Raw genomic sequence first — 13826 nt, 5'->3', positions numbered from 1 at the left:
CTTAGCTGTTCCCAGAAAATACCTCCAACAGAATCAGCATATGACAATATTTGTAGCTGTAGCCTTCCTTGGAATGGCAGCCAGTATCAGGTAGGACTTGGATCCAAAGAGATGCAGGGAGAACTGTGCCTTGTCTTAGCTTATTTTAACTTTGTAGAAACAGTAAGATTTTTTGCAAGTTCATTCTAAGGATAACTAAATACAGGTGCTTTTATTGTTAAGAGAAATTATACTGCTATTTCAAATTAGTTGTATTTTATTTCCCATTCATTTATTTCTTTTACCCTAAAAATGATATGTTTTTTAAAAGAAAGTAATTAAAAGCCAGCCAGCAGAAATGTTTGATAATGTATTTAGGAAATTCTCTTTCGAGAAAGTCCAGGCAGCTACCAATTACGAGTAATAATTGACTCAGAGAGGTCATAATATCACGACACTCACTAAATGGGAAGATGCTGTTGAACCAGTTATCTAGTTGCTTTCCCCTCTTAGAGGTATGAACTTCCTTTATGAAACTAAAGATTTATGTGTTATGTGGTAAGAATGCTGCAGGCCACACTGTGAATTCCTAAAAATACATTTAAGGACCACAAGGCTTAATTCTGACAACTTTAGTTTAAAATGTTATTATCCAACATAGGTTACATTTAAATAATTATACATCACACACACACATACATATATATCCCTAGAATTCAACATTTGAAAAGTATTTTATGAATATATACACATGATTAACACACACATCATCTGTCAAAAGTAAGAATCATGATGAAAGGCGTGAAACTGATATATTCAGAGGGAACTGTAAGTTGTGGAAAACCTTGATATTACACATTTTATCAGATTTTGAGCTGTCTTAGATGCCACAAGTTGCATGCCAGGATATTAAGCGAACCCCAAGTCCTCCAGATTTTGCAGCCACCTGCAACAAACCCAGTGAATGCATGGAAAGTATGGAAGATTTATTATAATTATTACTACTACTACTATTGCTCATATATTTCTTATGAGGGAAGCAACAAAGATGTGAAGAGCTGGGGATAACTCTAAGTGTAACTGGTATATTTTAATGCACAATTAATTAAAATAAATTTATCCCCTCACCACCTTTAGAATCTTTTTCTGTAACCCCATTCTCTTTTGCATAGTTATCCCTAACCATGAAGTTCAAAGGCTGGTGCAGCTTTTAGCCTAACCAAAGTTATGCAACTCTGAATTAAGGTCCTGCATCTCCACAAAGTTGAAACATTAAAAGACCTCTCACATTATTTGTTTCATTTTTATAGGTTTAGATTAGGATGGAGACTCCTGGGTCTTCATGATTTTGAGACTTCCTACCCTCTGACTATGACATTTAGGGCTGCTAAAAGCTATAGTTTAGTGAAGCCCGGAGGGCCACAGATTCCCATTGCTTGCTGAGATATTGGCAAATCATTTAAAATTAAAAAGAGACCACAGGAATCTAGGAGCTGAATTAGTATGTTTTATAAATGTCAAAGATCCCATAAAAATAACAAGAGATTCTGGTCTTTCATTTTCAATTTGGTTTGCTTTTCCTCATGCCTGCACGTTTTCACTCTAACACTTATATTTAGCCTTTGCAATACAATTTAGCCTTTACAATAACTGAATTTAATCAGTCAAAACCAAAGGACTAGATTTCCCCATTAACAAACCCCAAAGGAGATTATTACTTGATGACTACCACTTAAGTCAGACTTCTAAGATAATTTAATCACTGTAATTATCCAATGATTATTCTAGATGGATGACCTCATCTGCCTGAACCTAAACTGATTACAATTCCCAAGGATGCAGAATCAACCATAGTCCAATTTTTTTCATCATGCTTTCCAACCCTGAGGTTCTAGACTGCATGCAATCTGAGAAAGCCAAGCTTTTGGAAGAAGGTGTTAAGGACAGTACTCTAATTTCACAAATCCTTACTGACCTGGTATTAGGTGCCAAGCCTCTCGGTGCCACTGAACAGAGACAAGGGATTGCCATAATGCTCACGTTCAGGAAGTGACCCTGGATTCTGTGCCATTCATCCTTGCTGTCTAAATATAACATACCATATTAACTTCAAGCAATCCTAATTACCTTCTACAAGTGGTTAAACTTGCAGACTTACCTGATTTAAGTCTCCCTTGCTTCCTTCTAAAAATAATAATAAATTAAAAGTCACTAAAGGATGACAAAATAAATAATAAAATACAGCTTGCTTGTCACGTTGCGAAAACAAATTAAACATGTAACACTGAATAAAAGAAGGCAAAAATGAAAAAAAAGCTTTAAATCCTATATTAACACTTAATTGGAAAGCACATTTCATTGTTGAAGTAAATTATTACTTTTGATTCATATTTTCAGACAAAATATACTAAAAGTAACCTACTTATAGCAAAATCTAAATGAAAAAGAACTCCTTAATATTTCCTTTAGATATTTTTAGTTAGCCCCTTTGGGAAAACATTTTCAGTTTGCTGCCCAATGCTACAGTCTTAATCTAATCAACATTGGCAACAGTAAAATGATACTGAAACCTTCATACAATAGTTAAATTAATCAGAATTAATATTATGGGCTAAATGAAGTTTTGCATTCATCAACTTCTGACTAGTTTACTTACTGATTATTTTCTTGTGCATCTTGCTGTAAATGCTTCAGTGGGAGGAACAATAATTCACAATCTTCTGGTCTAAGGACAGAACAAGATTAGTTCCATTCAAAGAAGTATATAGAACATATATATCTAGGTTTGAATATTTAACAGTATATTACAGAGCTTACACTAGAATGACCACAGGAAGAGAAAGTATGAGCCCTGTATGAATAAAGTATTAGAAGAAAAATTAACTCCTTCTCTCAACAGAATGAATGAAAAGTGAACATAAGAGAAGATCTGGAAGTTGCTTGGAACACAGTGAATTATGTTCTGCTAATCAGAAATATGAAAAAGAATGCTTGGTGGAATAAAGAGTTGAAAGAGGCTTTGGTTGAAAAATTAAGCAAGTAACAGAATAACTTCCAAATATGAGGATGAGAAAAATTGTGTAACAGGTATATAGAAGAAAAGACAGTGGAAAAGAATTTGGTCAAAGAGAGCAAGGAATGGTTAAAAATTAAAAGGGAGAAAAAATGTAGAGCAATTTTTTTTTTTAATGGAAGCATGTCAAAGGGCTAAACAAGGAGCCCCCAGCACAGTGAATGTAATAAAAACTAAAAATGATTAAATGGTGTGAAACTAAAGGAACGGTAGAAGTATTTTAGAGATTTGTATGGGAATGATAGTGACATATTGAAGAGCGGGGTTGAAATAAATGCTACATTAGCACCCAAGAAAAAATAACACAAAGGAAATAATAAAGGATGTCAGTTTGTTGAAAAATTATAAGGCGTTATTGTTTTTCTATACAGAGAGAAAAGCAGCAAGAGTGTGCAAAAACTATGGGGAGATTAGTTTGTTAAGTCTCCTTGAGGTGTTTGACAGAATTCTGATTAAAAAGTGTAAGATCTGATAATGACCAAAATTTGGGAAGTTCAGTGTGTCTTTATGTCAGGGTAGCACAGGGCAGAGTTTTACTCTTAAGCAGGTCACTGAGAAATATACTGTATGAATGTGAAAAAAGAAGTTTACTGCATGTTTGCTGATTTACAGAAAGTAAATGATAAAGCAAACAGGCTTGAAATATGGAATATTTTGCAAGAGCAGTATACAACGAAAGTAAAATATCTGTGAGAACAAATGGAATGCTTAGTGAATGATTCAGCAATGAGTAAGGAGTAAGACAAGGGTGTGAGATAACCCTTTAGTTATTTAATGTATTATGGAGAGATGTACAGCAAATGCCTATGTGTTGTTGTTAGAGATGTGTTGACTGGGTATGTGAAGGTACGGAGATGATGCTGGACTGTTGGCTGAGAACACAAATGATTTGCAGTGAATATCAGACAAATTGTATGATGTGACCAGGAGCAATGGATCTAAAATTAATGTACTAAAGACCAAAGTTCTCATGTTTGGAATAAATATTTGTTAAAAGTGGCTAAAATGACTTTGTTTAAAAATGTGCTTCTGCCCACTTTGTTATACAGAAGTGAAAGAGAATGGTTATGGCAGGAAAAACATAAAAATCAGCAGAATGTGGTGCAAATGGGTATTTAAGAAGTGTGTATAGTAAAAGAAAAGATAGGGTCAAGAATGAATACAGATTGGAAGCAAAAGTGACTGACAAATATGAAAGAAGTCTGTTGAGGTGGTTTGATCATATAGAAAGAATGAATGAAGATCAAACCACAAAACAAATATAGGAAGTTAGAGTGAAGGGATCCAGGAGAAGACCAAGACAATCACTGTATGAATGGGAGTTGACAAGATCCTCGGGAAAAGAAAAAAGAAAAAGAAAAAAAAAGAAGATTGAAGAAAAGGCAACCATTTTTTGAATGTGGTGGAAGAAAGGATGAGCTATAGGGACAGAAAAGTATGGAGTGATATACTGAATGGTACTGTAAACTGTAAACTAGATATAGTTAGATTTCTTCTTCTTTTTTCTTAGCTCACTACTTCTCACCTGTATAACACAGCTTACTGAAAAGGGAATGGTGTGATGGGGGTAGACAGACAGATGGATAGATAAATGGGAACACTAACTTTAGCCACTAACCTATGCGGCAGAGACCCTTGTAGAGAGAGAAGTAAGGAGCCGACTAGAAAGTAACAGAAACTCTCCAAGATACAGAGAATGTTCTGCAGTTTATTCTTCTCAGTCCCTTAGGAATAGGGGTTGAAAACAAAAACAGACCCTTTGAAGCCTCAGCAGTCCAAATCAAGAACTCAAAGTAATACCCAAAATAAAATATCTAACCAAGGAAGTAAACAGATCTGACAGCAGCAGTTTGAGGATTGTTCACCTGCTCTCACACCAGCACTGTCAATACGTCTTCCTTACCTGAATAGTCTCTGACCCCTTCCTTCCCTCTGAGTAAGGCTTTCTAGTGTGAGGAACTAGCTTTCTTCTCTCTGCCTGGGCAATGAGCTGAGTCCCAACCAGGCAACATAGAAGGGTGGGGGAGTTTATTTATACAGGCCTGATAAAGATAATCCAGCAGGTGCTTTCTCTGTAGGCTTCTTTTTGTCACTCTCTGACATCTGCCATCTCCCTCAACCTTCTTCTCCAACCCTCATCCCTGTGCTTCCTTCAGAGCAGCCTTATGCTTAGCAGGCACTTAATCTGCAGGCACTTATGCTTACTCACAAGAAGGCTGGTGTTTTCTCTTCATCACAACCTAAACTACTGTTATTTTAGATTTTTGGAAATTGCTAAAATTAGAATCCAAATAATCTAATTTATATAGCAATACTGTTTTTAAAAAATCCTAGATTAACACAAAAATTATTTCAAATTCATCTTACTTGAGGCTTGCTAGTGTCTTGATTACAGCAAAATCTTTACGCTGCTTTGATGGAATCCAACGATGCTTTTCAGCCAAAGCTAGAGTCCTTGATCCAAAGCCAAACATAGAAGAGAATCCAAAGCGAAGGAGCTTGATTGGGCTACTAAAAGTGCACATATCCACTGACTGTAAATGCCCTAAAATTGTAACATTAATACAAACATACATATACATATGTCTATTTACATTTTATAAGTGAACTCACTTCCTAACTCTATTATATCTGCTAATTGTATAGGGGCAGAGGGATCAAAATCCTAGAACACAATTTTGTACAAGAAACAGAGTGCATGCCTGTGTTTATATAAATCAAGAGGAGTGTGTCTTGTGATCTTCCAAGGCATTACTGCATGCACACTGAACTTAAATGGGACACATAACCCTCAACAAAAACAGCACCCAGTACAACTATAACATTACAATAAATTAAAAGCAGGTAATATAAATAAAAATAAATAAAAGCAGGGGAGAGAGCATTCCAGAAAGTGTGTGTCATCCCACAGAAGATCTGAATCATAATTTGACAAATGTTGGATATAATCCTATTTATTCCAGTTATAAAAAGCAAGGCCACTAGATATTTAATATTATATTCCTCTCTAAAATTTCAGATGGACAGTACTTACCCAATATTATATGCAATGTTGCTGTTCGTGTGTGTTGGATTCCATTCAGAGTATGTGCCAAAATATTAGTAGATCCTGTAAATATTAAAGAGAGAATAACAAAAAAGGAAAACAAAGTGAATAAACTTCCCCATATGAGAATATTTCAAAATGAATTCTCTAGCCCAACACGAAGAATTGTTAAACAAAATTTACAAATGCGGAATGATCTCCAAATTCAAGAAAGTCAAGAAAGATTTAATAATACAATGGCCTGCCTCCTTATGCAAACATGAGGTTTTACCATTGGCACAGTAATGAACTCAACCATCAGATTAAGTTTATTGACCATGTCTTTTCTTGGCCATGAACATCTAATTCAACTGAGTATCCAGCTATTTAAAATGTAACATTGAACTCATTCTTCATTTATACCTTGATATTGCAGGTAGCAGTATTAAAAACTATTATTCCATTTCTGTACTAACCCAACCAATGAAATACAATAGATTTGGTCTTCCTGATTTTTAAATTATTACCTTTGTGGGATTTGTTTTTCCTTTCTAAGATTCTAGCCTCAGAATCTTCAAAGCAAGGCAAACTCTCAGTGCTTTCCATATAGAACAAGAGTGAGCTCCCACAACTAACTATAAAGAACCCCAACAAGTTTACTTAATAACACTAAGAATATTTAATGATTTTGCTTAGTATACAAATAAAAGGGCTCAATAATGTCAAGATAATTATACTGAAGGAGCTCCAATTTTGTTTTTGGGTTCAGTAAGTTAGGCTCTGTCAAGATCCAAGAATTCCCAATTTAAGTAGTTTTGGCCTGATTTGGGGGGGGGGGGGGTTGCTGCTGTTGTTGTTGTTTGACTTACTGCACTATGTGAGCCAACTATTGTTCACCAATTAAGCAAATAACACCTTACTGTAATATATGAACAAAGTCTTTGTGTTTCTGATTCAGACCCTCACTAAGCAAAGACTGAGAATTATTTATTACTTCATTCATTATTACAATTACTATTCTCTTGGTTAACCTTTATTTGGCATTAAAAAGATACTAGTATATAACAAATATTGATCAAGCATTTATAGTTACAAGTCTTTAGAGTTACAATATATGACACGTAACTGAAAATAAAGACTACTTACTCCTTGGGAGATTCAAAATTTCCTATTTCCCTAGTGACAGCTCTGGGCAGCAATACTAAGGACTACTTATTAATAGCTATCACGGAAATGTTTAAGCTGTGGCATTTCTTCTCATCCTCTATTGCAACATGTATTCCAAAAAGTGGCACAATCTACAATCTTTTCTGCTTAATGCTAATATTAAATTACTAACCAATTTTTATTCTCAAGGATGCCAAGCAGCAAGCGTAAAGGCAGAAGTATCTATAGTTTATGTAAAGCATGACTGATAAGATACCAGACAGAAATTGTGAAGGGAAATGTCCTTGGAAGTACAAGCACTCCTGCAGAACAATTAACTTAATTAACCAGACATCATGAATATTCATAAGTCTGTTAATGTCTCCCACATCCAAATAGATAAATGTGATGTAATGGCTTCCTAGTCAAGCATATCTAAGAGACTCATGAAAACTGCACCAACACTGTGATGCTTTGCCCAAACCATAATGGAAGCTAAGTCTCATAACAATATTTTACTCTCCATAAATTAATTGGAAGCAGGAATACATTGCAAATGAGTGATTTAAGGGTGTAAGATTTATAGTCAATATATAAACTTTCCTTTGTTTTATTGCAATTAAATTGCTTTTCCCTTGTCCTCCTAGTTTTTTTCACTCCTTATTCAAATATCTCTACTGACTTCTTTAGCTATCATTCACATTCATGTCTTATGTGAATGAAAGCTAAGGAACTCAATAGAGAGATAAACCCTATTCTTATATAGATAGCAAGACAACTGTAGGCTTCCTTCATCTGATCCCTTTGATTTTGTCTATAGTATAAATTTATTTAGTATAGATCTCAAACTCATACAGAAACATCTTTGCCCAAGTAAGTATGTATATGTATGTGAGTATATACATCTGGGAAACAATTTAGCATATACTGCCTATTAAAATTTAGGAGGTGGGTCATACGTAACATCTCACTCAAAACTATATTTTCACAACTAAACTCAGATTTAGTCATTCAAGTTTTGCAAAAATGTATGAAACAAACATTCTAATACCAAATGTTTTAAGTAGAAAAAAGCACCTACTTCATAGTCTTTGGAAAGTCTACCTTCACTAAATGTACTTAAAACAAACATTTAAAAATTAAGACGTGTTAAGTGCAGCTTAAACAAATTTCACCTCCTTCCAGCCTGACAAAAGTGAGAGAGAACTTTTATTTCTGTCACAGATCTATAATGACACAAAACATCTCACTCACTTCTAATAAACCTCTACTTAAAATACCAATAACTAAACATTATTAAAGGACAGAGAGCAAGATGCTAGAAAAATGCCATCTCATTCTACCTAGACCACTTTTCTACCAGCTATAATCAGAGTGTTTAATCATACTTTCTTTCCTATAATTTACATTATTTCATGTTTCCCACCTACCAACCACTTTACTCTAACTCAGAAAATACTTTTATTTGTAAATTGGAAATCCACAAACCAGAACAAGACATGTATCATCCCCCGGGAGAACTGATTTCTTTTCCCCCTGTGCATCACAATCCGCTCCAGAGAGCCGGGGTCTTCCAGAGAAGGTCTGATGACATGTAGGGAAATGCGAGGGGAGAAAGAACTGCAGTCTCCTCCTTGTGTGAAAGTAGCCCAAAGAATTTTGCTATCTATTTTAAACTTCTACTTATGAAGGCAAACAAATGAAGTAGCACATAAAACAATGGCTCTAAATCATCTTTATAGGTGATGAGTGATATGAAATATCTGACCCTGATAAACTAGGCTACAGAGGGATCTTCTCACCCAGGGTTGCCATCTCTATGCATGTGGATCTCTCAACAATTAACCAGGGTGCTAGTTCAAGTTTGCTGCCTTCTAACCATTGTTCATATAGTGAAACCGAGGCCAGTATATTTGTTATACTTCCATAAATGGTCCTTGAGTTAACGCAAAGACTGATTTTATAGGCACCCTACTTAAACCTGGGAGAATGACAAAGAAAATAATTTCCATAGCTAAAGACTACTGAATCAACAAGGCAAACAATGTATCACGGGTTCATCTGAAACACAGGGTAAGAAAATAATAGCAAAACAGTATGCATTTTAAAAAGATTATATACATATTATCAAATCTATAAGAGATTCTTATGTTATAACATGCAACCTTCTTCATATTAACTACTATGCATTTTCACCTGCTGGTATTATCCCAAGAGGAATTTGCGATCTGACTGGTACAAGTGCATTATCACAGTTCTTTCCGGCATCCACCTGGGCTCTAACCAAAAGACCATGAGCAATCTCACTGACAGTGCCATCTCCACCAACACAGACCACCCTACAAAAAACGAATTGTAAAATATTACATGTAAGACAATTTAGAGTCAAGCATTAGAAATGATCAGGTTGAAATTTATTATCTTCTCCTGATAGCTTATTAGCCATTAATGTTTACCTCTACAAATAAAATAACTTCCAGCTTGATTTTTCTGATGGTCATCCAATGTACAACATTTTTAAACAATCACCCTTCTATGCAATCCTTTTCCTTCTATGCAATCCTTTTTTCCACAGTTTTCCCTACCATCAATCTGCACTGCATCCTAATAATGAATTTTATAAAGTACTTCTCACGTTATAATTAAAAAGCCATCCCATTTGTAATAGTAATTAATTTTTCAAAAACTCATCTTTATTAAATATTGTAATAAGGCATGAATTCTGTCAGATGAAATGCCTTAGAAGATATATCAAATATGAGTCAAGAGTTATTGAGTAAGATCCCTTTCTGACTCCTTTTATTTCTGAAAAATTTCCCCATTTAATAATTTCTCAAAAAGCCATGCCATCTATATGGCATATTACTGAAAATCTAAGCCTACATTTGCAGATCCAAGTGGAAGATAACAGAAATGAGGAGTAAGATTCTCGCTGTTAGCCTTTCACTTCTGCATACACTTGTTGCATTTTTGTGAATATGAGTTCTAATAGCTTGTTCAAAAGTGTTTGTAATTTTTCCAATGAGAATATTTGTTGTATGCTGCCCAGAGTCACTCCTTATGAGATGGGCAGCCATATAAATTTGATCAATCAATCAATCAAATTTGATGGAAAGGCATGGAGGAATTCTCTTTGCATACCAGAACTCCTATATCAAAAATTGGTTTCTAGGCAACTATGACTTATAATGGTGACTACATGGGTACATTCATGTGATGTAAGCCACTTTTATTATTGCATGAGTTTTCAGCATTACATTTTTATGACTATAAACTACTTTGGGAGAGCTTTGGCCAGGTTGGGGCCTGTACTGTAGTGATACAGCAAAGCATCAGTACTTCTCCAAGCTTATTGTGCTGGCAAAGTGTCATCTAGTGGTTCTGTTTAAGGTAGGCTGCACTCTATTGGAGAACAATGGCCAAGATGACCTGACTCATTAGTAGCTTTGACCCCGGCCCTGGATGGGATTGCTTTCTCCCTCAAAACGCAGAGCAATAGCTTCAGGATCCTCAAATTCATAGCTCTTGCCTGACTACTGGATGGAGTCCATGGCCAGAGGATTCTTTGCCCAGCTTCAACTGGTACAACCGCTGCAGTCTTTTGTTAGAGGAGGAGGCCCTAACAACAAACCCCTCATTACTTCAAGACTGCATTACTCGGGGCTGCTTCTGAAGACTACCAATGTCATTTGGTACAGAATGTGGCCATCCATACACTAATCAAATCCAATTAAAACTGCTGTTTTTGATGAAGTTCTATATGGCTTGGGTTCAGGCTGCCTATGAAATGTCTATTCTGAATGGGATATTTCTGCCCTGTGTGATTAGTTCAGGAAGGAATGCTTTGAGCCTCCTCCCCTGGAAATCTCAGGAGGGTGATAGTCCAAAGCAGGCCATCTCTGGGGCAGAACTCCCCTACCCCTGCTCTCTGGAACAGCTTAGGCACCAAGGTGCAGGTGGTCCCCATACTTTCAAGTATCAGGAAAGCTATGAAGGCTGGCTTTTCCTTCAGGTCTTTGGGATGAGAGATGTCTGTGCAGGGCCTTTTAAATTATGCCTTTATTGTACTATATTAAATTGTTGTTCTATGGTAGTATAATTTTATGTGAGCTACCCAAAGTCTGTGTAATTTGGGCGGGACATAAGCTAAGAAACAAACAAACGCACCCATTTCACAAATTATAAAAAGGGACCGGTGTTCATCTATCTTTTGCCCAAATTAACAGCATCCTTACAGTAAGAAGGAAACGTTTAAGATATACTTACCCATGGAATGACTTTAAGTCACATTCCTTGAGCAGTGTAAGAGCATGACCTTTATATTCAGTAACTACATAAAAAAAAGTAAGACAAAAATAATTAGTGCCCATTTAAACAGCACTGAACTTCTTAAAGTGGCAGATATTTCTTAGAATCCTTAAATCCCTTTCCAGAGAGCTGTTGTGTACTCAGTGAATCCCCTTGCCTCTTGGAACAGAGGGTCTCCAAACCACCAAGTTTCCCTAACTTTGAAAAACTGTTTGCTTCTGCATGCTCACAGATTTGAACAACCATCATCAGATGCTCTGCTGGAGGTGGTGCTACGTGCCAAGGAAGGCAAATGTTCTGCAAGAATAGCCTTTTGAGCACTATGCCCCCAGCTACAACGTACCCTCAGCAATGACTGCCTGGTGATTCCGTTCTTATATAAGACAAAGATGCCCTTATCTTGGGCCATTTATGTCCTTTGCTCTTCCTGTTGTGTTTTTAAGTACGTCTATTGCTATACATTTAGATTTCTTTCCTTTGTTTTTGTATTTGTTTAAGATTGAACTTTTGCAACTGCTAATTTTAAATTGCCATCTTCCTCCCTGAAAATAAATAATAAACAAAGGGTAGAAGCATATACATAAATATTATTCTAGCCAAATAAGGGCACAGAAATAATTCATTTATAAAACACTGATTATTGACATATAAAAGAATCAGTGTGAACAGGGGTGGACAGAAAATAGATCAGGGCAAAGGGTGTGAAATATGTTTTGAATTCAAAGCACGTATTTTATGTTCAAAATAGTTGTTTCACACTAAGGATGGGACGTTTTAATCACATTGGAATATTCTGAATGTTCTGAGCTTAAAATATTACCAAAACAATCAAAATCACCTAATTCAAATGCAAAATGGGTCATTCAAAACATTCTGTACACCATTATTGATAGGTTGATTTACAGTGGATTGGGAAGGGCTTCTAACACTTAATGATTTAACAAAACAACAAAATGATTTCTTCTATTAGAATTATTATAATTATTATTAGAATGCTGAAAGTTTGAATTGATAAAATTTCTGAGCTTTTGTATGACAGGATAATGAACTCAACATAACTCTTGTAACGTATTAGAAAACATGTTTCTGAGTTAAAAGAATCCTGAGACATCATGAGCTTCAATGACAAATACTAGCTTTTTGCGCCTGCCTCTTGTTTGTGGACTTTATTTGTTATTTTTATTAAAAGAGAAAATAGCTCTCCTGGATATAATCTGAATTATCTAAAATGTAAGTCTTTACATCAATTTGGACAAGTAAACTATGGAAAGAATAAAGCTGGGTAGCTGGTAACAAAATGATATGACACAAGAAGAGGATGGATCACATGTATACCAGAATCTGTGGCCTCAGAGGAAATTAATCTTTAAATGTATATTGCTGCTGTTGGTTGATATCTTATGCAGTACAGTGAACACCAGCAAATAAAGAATAAACTGGCATATTGCAGATGGTATAAAGTATTATAACCAATTTACAATCTTCTAGGCCATGGTTGCCAGAAGAGGCAGCCCAGCTGTATCCACTCATCAAAGATTTCTGATGACTGATATGACAATTCCAGATGGATTTTTTATGTAACAATGTGCATTATTATATGCAAGATTACATTAATATTTCATGCTTAGCTGTCTTTGGTGTGGTATATTCCATCTTTTCCAGTGCTTTTATAGATGTTTGAATTCACTGGATAAACAAGGCATCACTGTAAAATTCCAATTTTAATATGCTTTAATACTTTTAAGTTGTCATACTTTAATACATTTAATACATTCATATGATTTATTTTTACTGCTCACCTACTTCATTATGATAGGTAAAAATGTCTTTAAGGGTGAGTAAACAGATTATTGTGCCAAACACTATCACTCAAAAGAGCACTGCATGTGTTACAGTGTACCCAAACCTTAAAGGCCAGGGTAATACTGTACAAAGCCCAGAAGCAACACTTCGACACTATCATTCTATGTACACACTTCAAAGCTGAGCAGATGAGTTGACAGAACATTAAAATGACCGACAAAGATACAGTGATTTTATATCCTTGGGAAAATATACCTAGAGCTCAGCCCCATCCTTCCAGTTGCCTATAGGTGTGTGTGCACCTTCAAATCAGTGTTGATTCCTGGCAACTGCCTGGACTAGTCCCTGCAGTTTTCTTGGCAAGATTTTTGGAAGTGGTTTGCGCTTGCCTGCTTTCTAGGGCTGAGAGTGAGTGACGGACTGGCTCAAAGTCGCTCAGCCGGTTTCTAGCCTGGTGCCTTGACTATCACACCAAACTGGCTCTTAGTTGCC

General features: G+C 35.7%; 1 protein-coding gene across 2 annotated transcripts in view; it reads right to left on the bottom strand.

Moving 5' to 3' along the window:
* The window catches only part of CERKL (CERK like autophagy regulator), a 40298-nt gene that overhangs the window by 4931 nt on the left and 21541 nt on the right, over positions 1 to 13826 (bottom strand). For both annotated transcript variants that reach the window (XM_088135743.1, XM_088135744.1), the window contains exons 4-10: positions 11490 to 11553; positions 9420 to 9562; positions 6087 to 6161; positions 5420 to 5597; positions 2636 to 2704; positions 2138 to 2163; positions 1955 to 2063 (exon numbers count right to left, since the gene is read on the bottom strand). In XM_088135743.1, coding sequence (XP_087991869.1) covers positions 1955 to 2063; positions 2138 to 2163; positions 2636 to 2704; positions 5420 to 5597; positions 6087 to 6161; positions 9420 to 9562; positions 11490 to 11553 — 664 coding nt within the window. The remainder of the gene's footprint in view (positions 1 to 1954; positions 2064 to 2137; positions 2164 to 2635; positions 2705 to 5419; positions 5598 to 6086; positions 6162 to 9419; positions 9563 to 11489; positions 11554 to 13826) is intronic.

Source organism: Python bivittatus, unplaced genomic scaffold (assembly GCF_059951505.1).
Source record: "Python bivittatus isolate LINGU-HERP-01145 unplaced genomic scaffold, Pbiv_v1 ctg000200_np1212, whole genome shotgun sequence".
In the NCBI taxonomy this organism is placed as follows: Eukaryota; Metazoa; Chordata; class Lepidosauria; order Squamata; family Pythonidae; genus Python; species Python bivittatus.
The sequence above is the reverse complement of the archived record's forward strand: the minus strand, read 5'-3'. Positions and strand labels throughout refer to the sequence as shown.